This window comes from Podarcis vaucheri (assembly GCF_965113315.1).
Source record: "Podarcis vaucheri genome assembly, chromosome: 3".
Lineage (NCBI taxonomy): Eukaryota > Metazoa > Chordata > Lepidosauria > Squamata > Lacertidae > Podarcis > Podarcis vaucheri.
In genome coordinates this window covers 61,148,382-61,168,485 of record NC_138761.1, presented here as the reverse complement: position 1 = coordinate 61,168,485, position 20,104 = coordinate 61,148,382, and the positions used below count along the sequence as shown (strand labels likewise).

The 20,104-nt window shown below is 40.7% G+C and overlaps 1 protein-coding gene and 1 long non-coding RNA gene across 8 annotated transcripts in view; one reads left to right on the top strand and one right to left on the bottom strand.

Annotated features, from left to right (window-relative positions):
• Nucleotides 1-20,104, bottom strand: part of LOC309528518 — a 61,340-nt gene that overhangs the window by 11,031 nt on the left and 30,205 nt on the right. Inside the window, exons 2-3 of one of the 3 annotated variants that reach the window (XR_014217785.1) lie at nt 17,863-17,948; nt 7,178-8,875 (exon numbers count right to left, since the gene is read on the bottom strand). This is a non-coding gene — a long non-coding RNA (uncharacterized lncRNA). Of the gene's footprint in view, nt 1-7,177; nt 8,876-12,582; nt 13,653-17,862; nt 17,949-20,104 lie in introns of those variants that run through there. The other 2 variants (XR_014217786.1, XR_014217784.1) reach the window with 2 other exon arrangements.
• The window catches only part of UTRN (utrophin), a gene marked incomplete at its 3' end in the record, with an annotated part of 322,774 nt that overhangs the window by 297,984 nt on the left and 4,686 nt on the right, over nt 1-20,104 (top strand). For 4 of the 5 annotated variants that reach the window (XM_082215859.1, XM_082215861.1, XM_082215860.1 and 1 more), the window contains 8 exons: nt 1,485-1,621; nt 2,832-2,870; nt 3,188-3,253; nt 4,371-4,436; nt 10,076-10,234; nt 12,321-12,564; nt 13,993-14,101; nt 17,124-17,216. In XM_082215859.1, coding sequence (XP_082071985.1) covers nt 1,485-1,621; nt 2,832-2,870; nt 3,188-3,253; nt 4,371-4,436; nt 10,076-10,234; nt 12,321-12,564; nt 13,993-14,101; nt 17,124-17,216 — 913 coding nt within the window. Of the gene's footprint in view, nt 1-1,484; nt 1,626-2,831; nt 2,871-3,187; nt 3,254-4,370; nt 4,437-10,075; nt 10,235-12,320; nt 12,565-13,992; nt 14,102-17,123; nt 17,217-20,104 lie in introns of those variants that run through there. The other variant, XM_082215862.1, reaches the window with a different exon arrangement.

Below are 20,104 nucleotides of genomic sequence, written 5' to 3'. Positions count from 1 at the left end.
GGTCCTAAATGGGGTAACTGTGCCCCTGAAGGACCAGGTGCGCAGCCTGGGAGTCATTCTGGACTCACAGCTGTCCATGAAGGCACAGGTCAATTTTGTGTCCAGGGCAGCTGTTTATCAGCTCCATTTGGTACGCAGGCTGAGACCCTATCTGCCCACGGACTGTCTCGCCAGAGTGGTGCATGTTCTGGTTATCTCTCGCTTGGACTACTGCAATGTGCTCCATGTGGGGCTACCTTTGAAGGTGACCCAGAAACTACAACTAATCCAGAATGCGGCAGCTAGACTGGTGACTAGCGGCTGCCGAGACCACATAACACCTACATAACACAAAAACCTACACTGGCTCCTAGCACATTTCCGAGCACAATTCAAAGTGTTGGTGCTGACCTTTAAAGCCGTAAATGGCCTTAGTCCAGTATACCTGAAGGAGCATCTCCACTCCCATCGTTCAACCCAGACACTGAGGTCCAGTGCTGAGGGCCTTCTGCCGGTTCCCTCACTGCGAGAAGCCAAGTTACAGGGAACCAGGCAGAGGGCCTTCTCGGTAGTGGCGCCTTCCCTGTGGAACACCCTCCCACCAGATGCCAAAGAGAACAACAACTACCAGGCTTTTAGAAGACATCTGAAGGCAGCCCTGTTTAGGGAAGCTTTTATTGTTTAATAGATTATTGTATTTTAATATTCTGTTGAAAGCCGCCCAGAGTGGCTGGGGAAACCCAGCCAGATGGGTGGGGTATAAATAATAATAATAATAATAATAATAATAATAATAATAATAATACATTTTGCACCTTCCATTTGTCTACAGCAATGTCATCTCAATAAACCCTTTGATACTTCTGACCAGCTTCTAACCAAGCTTCTTTCCCAGAAGCTCTGTATGTTTGTTGCCATTAAGACTGAAACCTAAGGGGGGCTTGAATTGGGAGTCTCTGACTGTAGAGATGTGGACAGACAACCACTTACTGTGCTACTCTGCTGTGTTCTTATGAGGATTGGCAAGCAGTGTTTTTTTTCTTTTCTTATTTTTGATACCTCTGGAGAAGAGGTAGCAACAGAATCTCAAGCTAAAAATCCTCAGTTTTACAAAAAAAAAAAAAGTACTTTGGAGGATTAAAATAGTCTCTAATGTTTGTGATTAAATTACCTTTCCTTTTGAACGTAATTGGATAGCTTTTAGCATTTTGCCAGTTCTAGCATTTGTTGCAAGTCACTTTATGAAATTGAAAAATGTATATAAATTGCTGTATAATTTAAGAACTGCTGGCTTGTAAAGCTAGTAACAAATGAAGAAATTGCTTTTTAGTTCCAGACTTATTTATTCTTATTCTTTTGTGTTCAGCTTAAGTTCATCTTTAATGCCCCAACTCTTAATATCATTGCCATTTACACTTTCTTACTATTTCAATTGGCAGTATTAGTCATTGACAGCAGAATCGAAAATATTTAATTTGCACTCTCTGTATTTTTCTTTTTTCTAGACCACCTCGGGAGAAGACGTACGAGATTTCACCAAAGTGCTAAAGAACAAGTTCCGGTCAAAGAAATATTTTGCTAAACACCCTCGGCTTGGCTACCTACCAGTGCAAACTGTTCTGGAAGGTGACAATTTGGAGACGTAAGTTTTGAATACACAGGCAGACCAATGGGTTTTTATATACAATTTTCTCCCGTTAATACATATTTTTTTGTTTAAAGCCAAAGTAATTCCAAGAACATTAGAGTGAATTATGGATTAAGGCAAGAACTGTGCATTAAAACTTAGATGCAGCTACAATGACTGATTAAGGAAGCAATATGAAATGTTTTGATGAAATGACCCAGTGCAGCTAAAGCTAAGCACTTTTCAGTTCTGTTGATTTGAATGATTAATATTAAAAGTGCTTAAATTGTGCTGGATTGTGCCCAGAAAACCTGTTCCTTAACAACAACAAAAGCGCATTCATTGAAAAAGAGGGAAGGCATGTTTCTGTCTTTGAGTTCCAAACATGAGAAAGGAGGAGAAAATGCAGCTACTGCCTAAGATGTCCTCAACAAATATTTTCATTCTTTTTGTCTTAAACTGTATTTTTCTATGTATGTAGGCACACCAACTGCATCATTAATAAGATGAAAGTACAGTCAGCATTACTACTATATAGTAGTCACACTTCTGGAATACCCTTGCCTTCTGCTTCCCCTTTTGTTCAACAATAACCATGCCGAAGTTTTTAAACTGGATAGTACACTTAAATGCTGGAATCAAATACAACTGTGCAGTATAATCGGAGTGACTTTTTCCCAATGAAAGCAGTTGGTTCTGTTGGTTTTAGGAAGATTTAAACGAATTCCTAGCGGTTAAGGACATGAGGTTTTAAGTGAGTTCCATTTCTGGCCGTGGGATAGTGAAGTTAAGTTGGTTTGGGGCTATTTGCTGTACGTTTGCTTTTCAAAAGGCTGAAGGTATTAACCCCCCCCCCAAAAAAAACCAATAACACGCTCAACACAGTTTACAAAAGAATAAAACAGTAACATCAGTAAAAACAATTACTGACAAGTATTTTAAACATTCAAATACTAATCAAAATCAACAATACGCTAAAAGCGGATTAAAACACGGAAAAGCATTCTACATATCTGGGTAGGCTTGTCTGAATGTCTTGAGCAGGTTGTGCTAAAGTCTCTATTGTGGTTCACTTTTTAATGTCTCAGTCATAGCTAAACCAAAGTATTTGGGAGGGTCAATGGATAAACAGATCATGCTTTTTTACATGCTTGAACTGCATTAACTTTTGCTGTCCTCTGTTTTTCTTCCCTCTCTCGTGTCTGTGTGTTTTTTTTTCTTGCAGTCCTATTACACTCATCAGTATGTGGCCAGAGCAATATGAGTGAGTAATTGCTATACTCGCACCTGAAGAGGTGCTGGGTTAAATCCACTAAGAATTCCTTATGTGCGCTCTATGAAAATTAATGAGGCTTCTTCCTGTGCACAAGCATGCTCTTCTGCATCTCTCATTCATTCCTGTTGGGTAGGCACTGGAGAAATTCAGATTGTAACCAAGTAAATGAATGTTGTGCAGTTAGTAATATATTTGCATGAACTCCTCAGCTAATGAATACTCGTATGAGCAACATTATGTTTGCCTAAACTTTTTTTTTTACAATTTGGTCTTCATTTATTTTCCTTTACTCTTTGGTTTGACAGTCCCTCCCAGTCTCCCCAACTATTTCATGACGACACACACTCCAGGATAGAGCAGTATGCCAATAGGTAAGCACAGGAAAAAGTACATTTTATTTACATTGCAGAACATGATGTGGACAAAATAGAATATGCTTTTAAAAGTCTCTTGTACAAACGTGTACATAAAATTGTATAGGAAATCACTGAATCTTAAAGTAAGGTGATAAAGTTTAATATTTAATTAAAATGGCACATCTGGAGAGCTACTGTAGGATGGCCAATATTGTAGACGGATTATAGAATTTTTTAAGCGCTTCTTTTACTTGAATGGTTCCATGAAGTGGCACACAAAAAACAAACAACAATAGTAAAACAGATTAAAACATTTAAAATGAGAAAAACTCCAACAGAAATAATACTCAATTGATCCCAAGTAACACATTAAAGAAAACTGTTTTTACTTGACTTTTTAAAACTAATAAAGAAGGCAAGATTTGTTAAGGTTGAGTTCCATAACTTTGGTGCCACAAATGAGAAGGCCCTGTTCTTCATCACCAGCATCTGTGATGCAGGAAGCTAACAGAGCAGGGTCTCCATATGTCGCAAGTTTTCCAGTAGGTTCCATGCAGGTGGTAGTGCTCTAGTCTTCACTCAATTTGTCCATTTTCAATTTAATTCTATATGTTTTTCACAAATGTATTTAACACCCTCCAATAGGGCTTATTTTTATGTTGCCTTGATTCAGTGAAATACACATGGTACAATGGCTTTGTCATTGATTTCAAAAGCATCCTCCTACATCCTGGCCCAAATGATATGAGTAAGACAAATTGTTTGTAGATTTCACTTAGAAGGTCAACCAAACCTGGCTTGCGATTAAGCTATCTCCTCCTCGATCCACTGAAAGGCCCAAACGTTTTGATAGAAAAGATAGAAGTGTTGAAAGAAGATGACTCTTGATGAAGAAGCAACAAAAATTGAAGTAGTGATCTAATAGCAGTTTATACAGAAAGGATGTCATGATGGGGTATAGATTTTAAGCATGAAAACATTCAGTAGAATCAATTAAGAATTGGTGTGTCATCCTCACATTCAGTTCCATTGATTGTCTGACACAATAACTGACATACCTAACGTAGGCTCAAAGTAGAATGAAGTGCGGTTTTATTTGGGGTTTTTTGCCTGAGTTCTTGTTCTCTTTTAGACTGGCCCAGATGGAACGGACCAATGGTTCTCTGTTCACAGATGGTAGCTCCACCACAGGAAGTGTGTAAGTAAATTAAACAAGTATAATTGCTAAAAAAGGTCAACTCCTTTGCTTATAAATTCTTAACCAATTACAGTGGAATTTAGCTTCCAGCAAGTAATAATTAGAACTTCTCCGTGATCTGTGTTAATGTCACACTGCCATAATAGTATAAACTGGTAGTATGTAAGCTGGTAGCATAAACTTGCAGTGTTCAATAAGCCAAAGAGAGTAATTTAGTATAGAGGAGAGGTTTATTTTTGTGTGTGAGGCAGCATGTATTTCCTCACAAAAACATACTGTAGTTTAGAAGAAAGATTTCTACCAACAGTTCTCATAGCTAATTTTTGAGCAAAACCCATTTTTGTTTTATATTTTCTTCCGGTCTGCATACTTAGGGGGTGCATGGGGAGATGAAAGGAAGAAGCTGTTTGGAGAAGTTCTACCAATGAACTACTTTGTTAGCTATGGCCCAATGTTTGCTGTATTTCGCTCTAGGATAAAGATTCCAATATGTCATTGTGGTCTGCTTGTACATTACTAGTCAGATTGTCCAGAGCTTTAGGCTGGGTTGTCACCAATATGCTGACGACACTCAGCTCCATCTGCTGATGGATGGCCACACTGACTCGGCCCCAGACACACTGACCAGATGCTTGGAGGCTGTGGCTGGATGGTTTCATGGGAGCCGATTGAAATTAAATCCTTTGAAGTCAGAGGTCCTCTGGCTGGGTCGGGATGGCATGGGGATGAGGGACCAACTCCCTTCTCTTGCGGGGGCCCAATTAGTGCCATTGCCTTCCGTTAAGAGTTTGGGTGTAATCCTTGACGTCTCCCTTTCCATGGAGGCGCAGGTTACAGCAACAGCCAAGGCAACATTTTCCCGCCTTCAGCACATCAAGCAGTTGGTCCCTTACCTTTCCTGCCCCGCCCTGGCCACAGTAATCCATGTGACAGTCACCTCCAGGCTTGACTACTGTAATTCGCTCTATGCGGGGCTGCCCTTGAAGCTGACCCAGAAACTCCAGGGATGCAGAATGCTGCAGTGAGGCTCCTCACGGGGTCCCTGCCATGGGAGCATATTCACCCAGTGCTTTACCAGTTGCACTGGCTCCCGGTGGAGTATAGGGTCAGGTTCAAGGTGCTGGTTTTGACCTTTAAAGCCCTTTGTGGCTTAGGGCCCTCATATTTACGGGCCCGCCTCTCCTGGTATGCCCCGCAGAGGACCTTAAGGTCCATGAATAACCATAGTTTAGAGGTCCCGGGCCCTAAGGAAGTCAGACTATCCTCTACCAGAGACAGGGCCTTTTCAGTGACAGCGCCGACCTGGTGAAATGCTCTGTCCCATGAGACTAGGGCCCTTCAGGATTTAATCTCCTTCCGCTGGGCCTGTAAGACAAAGCTATTCTGCCTGGCCTTTAATTTGAATTCAGCCTGATCTTTTATTTCCTTTCTCTTCCCTCCCCCTCCCCTTTTATGAAGATTACCCGCTCTGAGACCCCACATCTAATTCTCCCCTGGCCTCCTCGCTGGCCCAAGTAGGACTAATTCAGCCAGCTAGCCCTGATGACTATCTAATGTTTATTGGTGACTATCTAATGTTTATTGGATGGATTTTCCCCAAACTGATTTTTGAACTTTAAATTTTATTGTTATTCATGCTTTTATACTGTATTTTATGCTGCTTTTATGTTATATTACAATTAAGTGTTTAAAATTTGTTGTTAGCCACCCTGAGCCCGGTTTTCTGAACCAGGAAGGGCGGGGTATAAATATATGTGTGTGTGTGTGTGTAGATGAGGGCACATGGTGACATAATATAGATTTTCACTGGCACTTGTAAATGAGATTACTCATTTACAGATGCATCTTTTAAGAAGTGGCAGTGAAAAATAGCTTCCATTGCATCTTACATCACCCCTCTCTGTGGTCTCAGTATTAAGCAAAACGCTCTAGTTTCCAATGACCTTCCTCCACAATGGAAGACTGTGCTGGTTGCCTTAAGTGAACTTTAAGTTTTTGGGCAAGTGATAACTATTTGTGTGAGCCACACTAATTTTGATCTATAGTTGCTGTCTCCCTTTCTTCTCTGGAGCTGGATTTCCAGTATCATTATGACTCAGTGTCAAAGGGTTTTCTGCTGGCTTCTTGTCTTTGCTTCTAGCATGGGTAGTCAGCATGGTAGAATTCAACTGGGGTCACTGTGCAGCTGATAGATCTGTCTTAAACTGTGGGCAGGTGAGCTGTTCAGGCTGGCACAACAGTCTGCCTTTCAATCCAATCAGTTAGAAAAGCAGATGGGGGAGCGGGATCTGTAACAAGGCTATATCTCTTCCATAAATAGATGGTGCTTCTTTGTCAGGTGTTACTTCGGTGAAGTACAGTGTTATCAGTTACAGAGCATACTGCTTATAATAGACAAATCAATACACCCACTCTTTGTCCTCTGCAAAACATCTGAGATTGAAACAGTGGGGGGGTAGACGCATTCTGGACTATGGGACTTATTGTGGTGAGCAGTGGCATAGCTTACTTATCTCAATCCTTTCCTTGTCATTGAGGCTGGTGTCAGAATAATTAAGGGCTTGACCTAAGTTCATATTTGAACACTTCGTACTTTAGAGATTTGCAGTGACTCCGAAGTCATGGAATATTTTTCTGCATGTGTGATCAGGTCCTGGCTTGAAAAACAATCTTGGTTTTTTAAATAACAAAAAACAAACAAACCAGAAGTAAAGGGAAAAAAGTATGTTTTATATTTGAAATTGAAATTTGAACTCTGCTATGTTGTAATGAAGATAATGATTTCTGATATAGGCTTAAAAACAAACACATTAAAATAACCATTAAGGCCCGATCCTATGTATTCCCCTGAATTTCCTATTAGCATATTGTGATAGCATTGAGGTGCCTCCAGCTCCTCATGTTTTTGATCATGACTGCTCAAAAGCAATAGTTGTACTCTATAATTTAAAGAGATTTAGAATATATTTATTTTTAGCAAACATGATGACTGTAATCAGATTCTTCAATTTTGTTCAAAATTATTTTCCTTCACTTCTGATTCACCTGGCAGCTGAGCATTACATATTTCAAGAGGAATAATTCTTATTCTGCATAACTTTAGAGTGCTGTAAAAGCCGAAAATTACATTGAAGCTTCCACGGCAGTGAAATTTCAGCCGAGGACAATGTGGTGTCGCAGTTAGATTTGTGTAAGCTAACTAAAGGAAGATAACAGCAAGGCTGCATGTTTTGAACTAACATGGAAACCTCTGAATTAAAAGGAAATGAATAATGGATATAGCTCACATTTTAATAAAACCGCCCAATAAATTAGTTACCTTTTAATGTAATGTACCTATGTACATTTAATTTCCATTGAAAATGAGCTTTTTTACAACCCCCCCAAAATGCATTGTTATATAGGATATTTTCCATGCACCACCTTTTAGTTAACAGCAATGTAGAATCTGACTGCAAAACATAATGGGATAATATATCCTGGGGCTTCCATTAAGGCATCTACATACAAAAAAAAAAATTAAAATAAGTTTGTTATACCCCACACCTGCTGGCTTGCCTCTGGCCCGTTGTGGGAAAGTTTCCCTACCCTCCACATAAGAAACTGGCTTGGTGAGGGACAATATTTTTGACTCAGTGACCCACAGGTGGGTGAGGCCTGATGTCCCAATGATGATGGGCCTCTTTGAAGGTGTGCACTCAGCTTGCCTTCAAAGAGGCTGGCTCCAGGATCACAAAGGGGCTTGTATAGCATCCCTTCCTCCTAAGTTTCTCCCTCCATTTTAGCAGCACAGGCAGCCCCCTGTTTACGCGGGGATACGTTCCCAGGTACCACACACCTCTGTGAAATCACGTATAATTGAAATCCATTGGAAAAGCCTGCAAACACCCTGCCCTGCTCCTATTCCGCCCTTTCAGTGACATTTTTATGACACTTTGATGTGTGTATACACAGTCATGCACATATTGAACATGTGTAGTTTCAATACAAAACACTTTGTAATACTGCAGCAAGCCACAGTCCTGCCGCCCATCAGGTGCTGGGTAGAGAGAGGGTACCCTGCTCCAGCAGAGGAACCACACTTTAATCTCTCATGTTTTCCTTTGAAGCCTGTACCACCCTCAGACCTGAGATAATGACTTCAGGTGTGCGAGAGGTGATTGTGGTATGCCAGGAATGGTCTGGTGGATCAAAGTTGGTCTGGGAGTCCATCACCCATTTTATTTCAAGGTTACCTTTCCAGCTGTCACAGAATTTGCTTGATTTCTTAAAAATACATTGTAAAGAGGTTGGTAGCTTCTAAATTTCAGTTTTTTCTCTCTCGTTCCAATCTCTATAACTAGCAATCTGTTACTCACTTACTTAAGTCATCTGAAGCTATCTGATCCATAGGAAGCTTTATGAAAATGCATACTGTCATCTAGACCTTGTGGTTTGAGCTGTGTGGAGAAAGCATAACCTCTAGGCCCTTCCAACTATTTTTGGCATGTCTGATTTAAAATATTATCTTACCTGCGGTAGTCTACCACCTGGAATTCTTTTTCCTCTTCTCTTCATCAGCCTGGGTTTTTTTTGAAAGTGCAATCTAAAAATGTGTGCTCTCTCCAGTTTTATACAGGGAACATATTTTTCCTGTTTTTGCTCATTATCTAACTTTTCAAGAGTTATAATGAAAGTTGTTATGCAGAGTGCAACACATTTAGCTGGGAAAACAGATGTCCAAAGCACAAAATGTTGGGAGAGCTGTTGCTGGTTTTCAAAAGATGCATCTGCTTCTGTTTCTCTTACAAATAAATACATTCCTTATTCAGGGTCAGAACAACTCCAGATTCTTGCTAAATAATAATGCAATCCCAACCTTTTGGAAACTCTGATATGTACACAGTGCAATGAGGTCATGCATACATATAGCTTTTGGTTGTCATCCTGTATGTACGTGTCCTGCTAAAATATGAGTTTGGTGTATGTGTAAGGGCCAGTTCACACTTTGCTCTGGCATGGTAAACTCCTTGTCCCGCAGTGGGACAAGGAAGTAGGCTTTGAGTTCATTTGTGCCATTTCACCCTGAGAATAGACTTGTATCTGTCTGCTGAAAAAGGGGTGGATTATTCAAATCTGTGAGGTGCCCACCTATTCCTCATGACCTCCTAGATGTGACAATGAGTGTGTATGTGAACAGTACTACTTTTCTCGAAAAAGGGGTGCCTGAACTCACCAGGAACACCTTCCTTGTTCTCTTGTAATGGCAGTGGTGCCCACCTGAGAGGTGCCGGAACTGAGTTCCAGCTGTGTGTGAACCTCTACATCACTTTAACCCTCCCTGCTTTGTTGGGTATATGGGTGTGAACTAGACCTAACTGTGCATAAGAACATAGCCTTAGAAAGCAGAGGACAATCCTTATAATTGTTTCAAGCAGCATTTAATAAGATAGATACTGAAATCAGAGTTTGTCTTCCTTTAAGCCAATCCATCACTGCAGTTTTGCATCTTATAAGATTTGCAGCTATCCCATTAAGATATTGAATTTGTAAATGCACCATGGCTTCACTCTTGATGCTTTCTGTAAAGAATTTATAGCAATTCTTATTTATGCCTTAGTCATGTAAAATATATTTATGCTAGGTTTCTTTTTCCCTAGGGAAGACGAACATGCCCTTATCCAGCAGTACTGCCAGACTCTGGGAGGGGAGTCACCAGTGAGTCAGCCACAGAGCCCAGCACAGATCTTGAAATCGGTGGAGAAGGAAGAACGAGGAGAGCTTGAGCGCATCATTGCTGACCTTGAGGAGGAACAAAGGTGCTGTGAACTTCCCTTGTGCATTATTAACATATCTTGATATATGTGCTCATATATTTCAGGCTTGGTTGTGAAAAGGGCACTAGAGATTACTTTTTTTAAAAAAAAAATTACAAGTAGAACACATGCACCATCTGCCCATGAAACAGGAGGAACAGAGGAACCAAATCACCATCCTCCAATAATTTAATGGTGGGAATTGCCCTTTTCCTTTATTTTCCACTGCTATCCCCTTTCTTCTTCTACTCTCTTTCCTTATTCATCCCATAAATCAACTCTCCAATATAAATCATTGTTCAACCCAATCCTGATGCCTGGAACCCACCACTGGTTAGCTTGGGCCTTCCCTCTCCGCGTCTGAATTCAAGGCAGTTATTTAATCATTCTATTTTCTTCTTTAAACTTGATTTGAAGTGAGCCAAAGCCATACTGTTCCTCTTAAGACTGCAGTTCATAACTCAGGGGTAGAGTACATGTTTTGCATGCCAAAGGGTTTCCAAACTTCCCTGGCTTCCAAAAAAACTGGATGTTGAGTCACACCACACATGTTCACCACTTGGTTTAAGCATCAAGAGGTGACTTGTATGGCATCAACCCAGATAGAATTTTCTTCATCATCCATACAAAAAGAGTGCTTTGCAGTGAAAGCAGCTAATGCATTTGCAGCGTGGCATCTGGTGTAGACTAATCAGGTGGTGAGAAATCAAGAGCGGAGGTAGGTTTGACAGTGAAGACAGCCTTCCCCAACCTGTTGCCTTCCAGATGTTTTGGACACTGCTGGCCAGGCCTGATGGGAGTTGTAGTCCGGGCAGCAGGTTGAGAAAGCATGCTTTAAACTGTACTTCCACATCTGGCCAAAAAAACATTCAGTGTATCCAATTACTCTATTGATGTGTTTCCAATGTGCCATGTCTAAGCATATGTTACAGTCTATTGTAACTTGGCAGCTGCTACATAAGTTCCATAACTGTGGAATAATGATGGCAGACATGTTCTTTTTTTTTTTTTATAAAATTTTTATTACATTTTTCCAAATTACAAAATAGACAGAAGAAAAAACAGAATAGAAGAAAAGAAACGAAAAAAAAACAGAAAAATCACATTCATTTCCATAACTTATTTCAGATTTCCATTGGACTTCCCCTCATCTCCCGCATGATGCATTCTTGATAATAAAGTCATCAGCAAATTATACCCTTATTTCACATATTTCTTTATATTTTCGGTAATAATTTAAGTTTAAATCTCTTATTCTCCTTTTACTCTAAAAATATAACCTAATATCGTTTTTACCCATTTAAACTTTGATTCTTTCACAAGTGTTAACAATTTCATGGATAATTAAATTTCATTGCTGGGGCTAACGTTCTGAATCATACGACGTCTTATATTTCATACAACTTATAATACTTTTGCAGATAGTCTTTAAATTTTTTCCAGTCCTCCTCCATTGCCTCTTCTCCCAAGTCTCGGATTCTCGCAGTCATCTCAGCCAATTCCATGTAGTTCATCAGTTGCGTCTGCCACTCCTCCAGTGTGGGCAAATCTTGGGTCTTCCAATGCTTGGCGATTAAAATTCTTGCTGCAGTTGTAGCGTACATAAAAAAAGTTCTATCCTTTTTTAACACCTTCTGGCCGATAATGCCCAGAAGGAAGGCCTCTGGTTTCTTAGGAAAGGTGTACTTAAACACCTTCTTTAACTCGTTATAGATCATTTCCCAGAAGACCTTCAATCTTGGACAAGTCCACCAGAGGTGAAAGAATGTCCCTTCAGCCTCCTTGCATTTCCAACATTTATTATCAGACAAATGGTATATCTTAGCGAGCTTGACTGGGGTCATGTACCACCTGTATACCATTTTCATAATATTTTCTTTCAAGGCATTACATGCCGTAAACTTCATACCGGTGGTCCATAACTTTTCCCAGTCTTCAGACATAATGTTGTAACCAATGTCTTGAGCCCATTTTATCATGGCTGATTGGCAGACATGTTCTTTTAAGGGAAGATGTTTCCAGTTCATTTGTTCTGTGTCTAGGCTGCCATGAAACCTGCTGGTTATTATTCTTTTAAAACTGGGTTTAGGATGCTGCAAATCGAATATGAGCAACTAAAGGAACAGCATCTTCGGAGAGGAATTAGTGCACCTAGCTCACCGCCAGACTCGGCTGTTTCACCACAGCACACATCTGAAGACGCTGAGCTCATTGCAGAGGCCAAACTTTTAAGGCAACACAAAGGCCGACTGGAGGCCAGAATGCAGATTTTGGAAGATCACAACAAGCAGCTGGAATCTCAACTTCACCGACTACGGCAGTTGCTTGAGCAGGTACAGTAGTCAGATTTGCTCTGCCTTGGCAACAAAGGTTATTTAGGGACACTGTGTCCTTCCAAACTAGATTCCTTCTGAATTCAATTCATTCCATTACACTTTCATGTAAATTTCAGGCATGCTGTGTCATACAAGGCTAGGTGTCTGACTACAGCTTCAAAATGCCCCTCTTTTCAAGTTTTTATAAGATGTATGCTGAAATTAAAGCCATGTTGTTCACAAATGCCTAGCTACAAATGTTTCCAAATGCTATTCCCATAGCCACAGCCAGGAAAATGGAAGGACACATTTGGAGGGAATATTTTAAGGTTTTTAATGCTGAAATGACTGTACTTAAAAGCCAGTGTTGCATAGTTGTAGAGACGCCTGAAAATTACAAGCCTTCTAAAATCATTCTAAAATAGTGCCACTTGTTTTGATGGTTTTCACAACAGATTATTCAAATTAGTTAGCTTATACACTCAACCAAGCTTTCATTCCACTTTTCCTTAGCTTGTTTGAGAAGTTCTGGAAATTTTCAGTGTTTGTGTGTGTGTAGAGAGAGATAGAGAATGAATTTAAAATCTAGCTCAATTATATTTCTCTTAATTCGACAGCTTCAGAGATTTCTTCTTAAAAGACAGAAATATGATTATGTAATGTTATTAGTTTGAAAATGGGCTATGCGTTGACAGCTAGTTTGTTACCTTGTGGCTTGAGCTGTTGTTTGTTTGTTCTTCCGATATATCATTTGCCCACCACTCTTCTTTAAAGTCGGCTTTATTATAGTGATATGTTGACTGAATCGTGTTGATTAGAGTAATAACCTGTCAAGGTGGATGCATTATCTCAAAGCTTGTGGGAAGGAAAACTAATTGAGCCTGGTGAATACAGTGTAGTAGTGTAGAACACTGGAGCATGTCGTTAGGAAGAAAATGTTGCACGTCTTTACACTGGAACTTGCAGGTTGCCATTGGGAGGTGTGCTGGCTATTTTTATTTTAGTAAGCCCAAAGGATTGGTCTCCTTGTGAAATGCTGTCATTTTTGTCCGAAAGATTGATTACAATGTCACACTCGGAGGTGAAGCAGAGCTGGCATGTGGCACCTTGACAAAAGACATGTTAATTAAAAAGAAGAGGAAATAATGAAATAATTCAGCCCATTTATTCAGGCTTCTTTAGTTTCTTCCAGATACACGAAAGACTTATTTAAGTAATCTGTGTGGTGATTCTAAAGCAAATCAACGCAATACTTTAGTTACACAGATTCCTTACCAAACTCCATAACCCATGCTTTTATTCATTTAATCTTATTAAATTTGTATCAGCATCATCTCCAACCTGGATATCAAAACCTTACCAATAGATTATATCATATGATATAAAGTATGCTTTGCTATTCTGAAGTGGACTTCTGGACTCAAATTATTTTAAAATCTAATTTAGCCTGAAACAGATTCCAGAGTTAATGGAGGCTCTTCCTGCACTTCACCTCAGCATTCGGGCCTCAGCTATTCACCTGATGAGGAGGCCACTTCACAGTTTAATCAGACAGGTAAGTCGCCTGGTCACTGCAGTTGCAGAGATCTATTGTCATGATTTGGTTTCCAGATACTTTATAGTACTAAATCAAAGAGCTGACGCCTTGCAAATGCATGACGTGAGGGTGTGTGTTTTTCTAACTTTTTGCTTATACGATTTCAACTCTGTCCTCTATAATAGTTTTAAGTACATATTTATCCAGAACTAAAGCATTAACAGAGAGAGCATGCACACAGACTTCCTTAGCTGCCTTGACTACTTCCTTCTAGAATTGGAAAATTGGAATATAAATTCCCTATTAATAAATATTTAAAAAACAGCTCATTATGGAAATTTGGCACTTCTCTAGAGCAGGTATTGGATTTGTTCTGAAAGACGTAATTAATATATGTAGTCTTTCATCATCTTTCCTGCCTGTATCGAGGCAGCAGAACTTTTAGCTGAAAGATTCATAACACTTTAAATGAACCAGTGTATGGGAATTTAATTATTCATTTATCAGTGTTAGCCTGCCACATGGCTGCATAGAGCCCCTCAGGACAGCTTAACACAGTTTAATACAAAACAATAAAATGCACCTCATAAAACAAGTAGGTGAAATGATCTAAAACCAGCAATAAAGTGGCCACATTTGTATGTAACAATAAGCCAAGAGCCTTGGCTTAATAAACTGTACTGTGCACACACTGGTACAAGGGGCCTGATCACTCCTCCCTCTCTACTAGTAGGCCTTCAACCAAAGTTTGTTGTTATTTAGGAATCCTGGCTTGTTGGGAGGAACAAAGCACAAAGCCTGTCCCCTTTCTGATGTTGTTTAATCACTTACACAGAAAGAGAATGAAAGGAGTGATCAGGCTGCATGCACCAGCACACAACTGTTAACAGCTTATTACATGCAGACATGGCCAATACATTGTTGCTCAATTTTCAGCAACTGCTAAATTGCTTAATAATAAAACTCAGCCCAGATGCTTGTGAAAGTAAAACAATGTTGTACATTATTACTGAAAAAGTTTGGTTCTGTTGTAGTGGGAACCACTACAAAATATTTAGGTCTTTCTTTCTTTCTTTCTTTGATCTATTCTATACACAATATTGGTATTTAAAAAGTCTCTGTTACCTTTGAGGTGATAGAGTTTAATTCTGGTTCCTCTCTTCACAGTGGCGGAGCTTCATGCTCTGGCACTGGGGGTGGACAGCAGGCAGGGGGATGGCTGGTGCGTGTCCCCGGGGCTGGGTGCGCTGCCCAAAGGGCGGGGCACGCATTCTGGGGGCGAGGCGCACCGCCTGCGGGGGGGGCAGCCGTGATGGAACCCCACCGGGATCGCGCTGCCTGGAGTGGTGTGCTCCCTCCGCCAGTGCCTCTCCATCCTGGTTTTGGGATCAAGGGAAATTAACTTGAAACTCTGAGCCCCTGAAGAGGCCAAATTGAGGGAGAGAATGTGCTCCTTCTCTTCAGCCCAGAAGCCATTATGGGGGCTTGTACTAGACTTAGAAGAATAAGGTGCAGACACCATTCCCTTCAGAAAGGCAAGTTCCTAGGCCCAGTTATCTGTAGCATTCTACCAAAACTTTCACCTGTTGTTTTTTTCCCCTGGCCATTCTCCATCAATTAATGGGAACAATAAAATTTGAAAATTATCAAGATGAAAGGAAATGTTGAAATTCTCATAAATTGTGTGCAGGGTTTTTGATGCAGTTACCTTGTTTCTGAGGCAGCTAAGGGGTGGTTATGAGTGTCCTTTCTTCTCATTCTACAAATCGCCTGCAACCTCCCTAGCTTCCCATGTTTCACTTAAAGCACAAGTGAAGACAACATGAGGTAATTTCCCATGGGGCTTTTTCAGAACAAGAAGTGTTTGCTGCCAGGGAAATGATCCAGAGTGCTGGATAAATGCTTACTTGAAAGAAAAACCCCACCACCCTTAGCCACCCACCTTGCAAAATAAGGCTGGCTCAAAATTCCCAAGAAATTCTCAAGACCCTTGAAGAGGGGGCAGAAAAATGGAAACCTCTTTGGCAGGGGAAGCAAACATTAGATAAAAAGGAGAACAGGGTTTGGAACAATATTAATGAACTAGATCCTAGCACTCTGCTGCCAGCAGTATTCCTTATTAGCATGAGAAAAATACATATCCTCAGATATTTGTCCACACCAGTTTGGGAAGAGGCATTAGTGTGCAAGAGGAGCTCATCCTGACCTCTACTCCTCTCCCCCAACCATGGAAGGCTGCACTGGGAGTGTGTCATGGGCAGTGTTACAGGCAGCCAGAGCCCCGGCTTGGTATGTTGGGACCAGGGTAGAGGTCGGGAAGCAGGAATCGGCAGTCCAGGGGTCAGGAAGCCAAGAGTCCAAGAGTCAGGAAACCAGGAGTCAGGAAGCCAAAGCACAGCTAGGTGGGTAGTGTGTTGCTGTGGCAAAGAGCCAGAGGGAAATGCTGGTCTTATATACCCCTCCAGGCCCTTGCCACCAGGTGCTACGAGTCTTCTGTCAAGCCTCATCTGTGCAGCCATGCCTTGCCCTTCCAGGCCAAACGCAGGAAGGCCCCAGTCCTGTGAGGCCCTCCGAGTCACAGGGCCTGGCTCCTGCACGCACTCCTGACAGACAGGCCCTCTCCTACCTTCCACACAGCAATACTTAGTGACCTTTTGGGCACTGAGGCTGACTAAATGACTTTGGAATATACTGGCATCGAGCACCCTTTTTAGTGCTTAATAATATAAACCTTAATAGCAATTTTTTACATCTAGTTGCTTCTGCGCAATTCAACCTGGTTTATCTCAAGCACAGTGGCTAAGCTTTATAATGCAGAAATGAGTTCAGCTATAAATGTATAATTTGGTATCTATGCCTCTCTTGCCTGGCCATTATCAATGAGCAATTCTTGCATATCAAATGAGAGAGATTTCAAACAGGGGATTTCTTCTTCTCTCTCTAAATACATTAAGGTGGGAAGGATGGGTGGAAATGGCTTTCGGGCTCTTAAATGCTGCTTCTCTATTACTAAACTGATTGCACCTTTTGTTTTCATTAGGTGTAGACGACTTGTTAGTCCCACCTCATGACACTAGCACAGACCTAACAGAAGTCATGGAACAAATCAACAGCACATTTCCAGCTTGCCGCAGTAAGTGTTAAGTATATTGAGCCAAGGAAAGGAAGATTGAAGCTCAGCAATGATGCAGTCATTTACGGAGATTCAAAGCCTTTGTAACACTCTATAGAGCTGCTCAGCAAATGGATTGAACAGGATCTAAAGTGAGCATAGACTCGAACAGTTAGCAGTATGCTTCAGAAATAATTACATGGTGACCCGTTTCGCTGTTTAAACTTCAAACCCTATTGCTTCCAAAAGAATCCTTACTTTCATTAGCTTTCCAGCAAAGTAGCTGTTTGAACAGCCAATAAGAAGTGACAAAATGGGGTGACACAATGCAACAGGCAGCACTGCAATATCCTTCTGCTGACAAAAACCAGATGTAAACAAGTCAGAACAGAGCCAGTAGTGGTTAGAGTGTCAGACTACGACCTGGGAGACCACAGTTCAAATCCCCATAAAGCTTGCTGAGTGACTCTGAGCCAGTCCCTATCTCTCAGTCTGACCCACTTCACAGGGTTGTTGTGAGGATGAAATGAGGAGGCAAAGAACCACATAACACCACCTTGAAGGGTGATATATAAATGTAATAATAAATGAAAATAAAATAAAAGTACTAATTGACAATAAAAAACCTTCTCAAAAACTATGAGCCCATGATAAGGGGAATACTAACCTAGGAGACGAGTGTCCAAGGCATCTGGGAGACTATGAACTGGGCCAGGACTGTCCTCTGGTACAAAGTATGTCCATAGCAGGATGCTGTAAGAAAACAAGGTGTCTTGATAAATATGCAGTATCCACTTGGATCAGTCATTGCTGCCTGTGTAGCTAAATGCATTCAGAATAATCCATTGCCCTGATTCATAAATTATGTCGAGCCCTCATGTGGTGGAGGAATGGCACGCTTCTCCCTCCATTGCAGAAATGACATAAATTATGATGCCAGTTTCCACAATTTCTCTCCAACAGAAGAGGAGGCAGATATCCTTGCCATGCTGCTGCAGCCATGCAGAGCTTTAATTAACATATGAACCCAAAGCTGGGGAGTGACTATAATTTGGACTATGTTTCTGATGGGTGACAGTAGTGCTATGCCTGACTCTTAGCACCACACACACTTAACCACATGGACAAGTAGCAATGGAGTAGTTCCATCATGCACATGGGACAATATAAGCTGTGAGACCATGGGGCTATATATACGAGTCCCAGACTTCATAGAAATGGAAGCATAGAAATATCTTATTAGGAATGAGAGATTACATTTCCTATTAATTTTTCATTCTCTCTCCACAAAGACAGATAATAATGCTCTTTATTTATAGGCCTCCTTTCACTGGAAAATCATAGATAATACCCATGCAGTTTTGCTTGGATTTATTCTGGTCCTTCACAGAGTATAGTGCAACTTTTCCCTTACTAGAGAGATTATTGTGGCTAACTTTTGTCATGATCATTTTCAATCTTGATTGCCTGTTAGGACTGGAAGCTAAATTCAGCTCTGTAGTTTAGTAACGACTTTGTATTGCTTCCTTTGAAATGACCATAAAAGTAAACGCAGTGGAGTTCTATGAAAACTAAGGCTTATATGGTGCATAATCCCATGCAAAATACTCAGATAAAATCAAATTATATTGTGTTGTCCAGACACCACTGAACTCTATTAAATATTCCCTTTATCTCTCATGCACAGTTTCCTCCTTTGTGAAAAACTATGTCTGGGAAGATACACTTCACACATAAATAGAAAGCAAATTAAAATCCAGCTAGTTTGAACTGATCTCTAGAGTCTGGGGTTAGTTCAAGATAATTGCCCAGACCTCTAAGCTTAATTCAGAACTTGAGAATCTATTTCTAAACAAGCACAGCCATTTGACGTCATTAGGCGGATGTGCTGATTGTGAACAATTAAACAACTCTTTTATCCACTGTGGTAAGGGTCAAATTCACGCAATGTTATTGTGCTTTCTTTGTGATGGTCTTTAGAGCAAACTAGTTAGGAAAGGCTCACATGCTTGCCCTTTATCCAGATTCTCAAGAGATGTTCCCAAGATAGATAGATTGAAAACAAAAGTGTGTTTTGATATAGACAACAAGGAACACCCGGACACAGGTGGCAGAGAATTTGGACTTTGTAGTCTCAGAATTTGTGTGTGAGAACAGACCATCTATGTCTTCATAAAGTTGTAGAGTTGGAAAGGACCATAAATGTCATCTGGTACAATCCCCTGAAATGCAGGAATCTTTTACCCAATGTGGGGCTCAAACCCATGATCCTGAGAGTCTTATGCTCTACTGACTGAGCTATCTGACATCTGCACCCATACCAACTATTTCCCCACAGATGATGCCTTGGCCTCCCTCTGCATGGGTTTCTGTCCCTCATTTAGGGCACTGGGAAGGTAAGAATGAGAGGTGGTGTTGGCAGCTATTTCTGTCTCCTATTACAGACATGTCACCACCAGCCCTTGAGGCAATTTCCAAAAATGTCCAGTTGCCCAATGCATCTGTCTTTCCCCAGCCTAGATTGACTCTAGATAGGGTGGGCAGAAGCAGTTTCTAATAAGAGACATATTGGATGCTTAGAGGAACCCCACAGTTTGCAGAAGTACAGCAAAAACCCTAAAGGGGCTGACACACACAACCCAAAAAATCAAGACTATGCATGCTCAGTAGTTGCAAACAACACTTGCTGGTTTCTTATTGTTTGCTACTCTCTTTTTCAAAATTAAACAAATAACCCAGGGTTGTAAATAGTCATAAATACATATAGATGTTATCCAACAGCAAAGTAAAAATATATAGCTAGGCTGGTCTAAACCGGTTAAAGAGTTCTTCTTGCTACAGGGGGACTCTGGAAACTGGTTCTCTAGGGCTCAGAATCTCTATTTCTAAGTACCCTAATCAAACCAGGA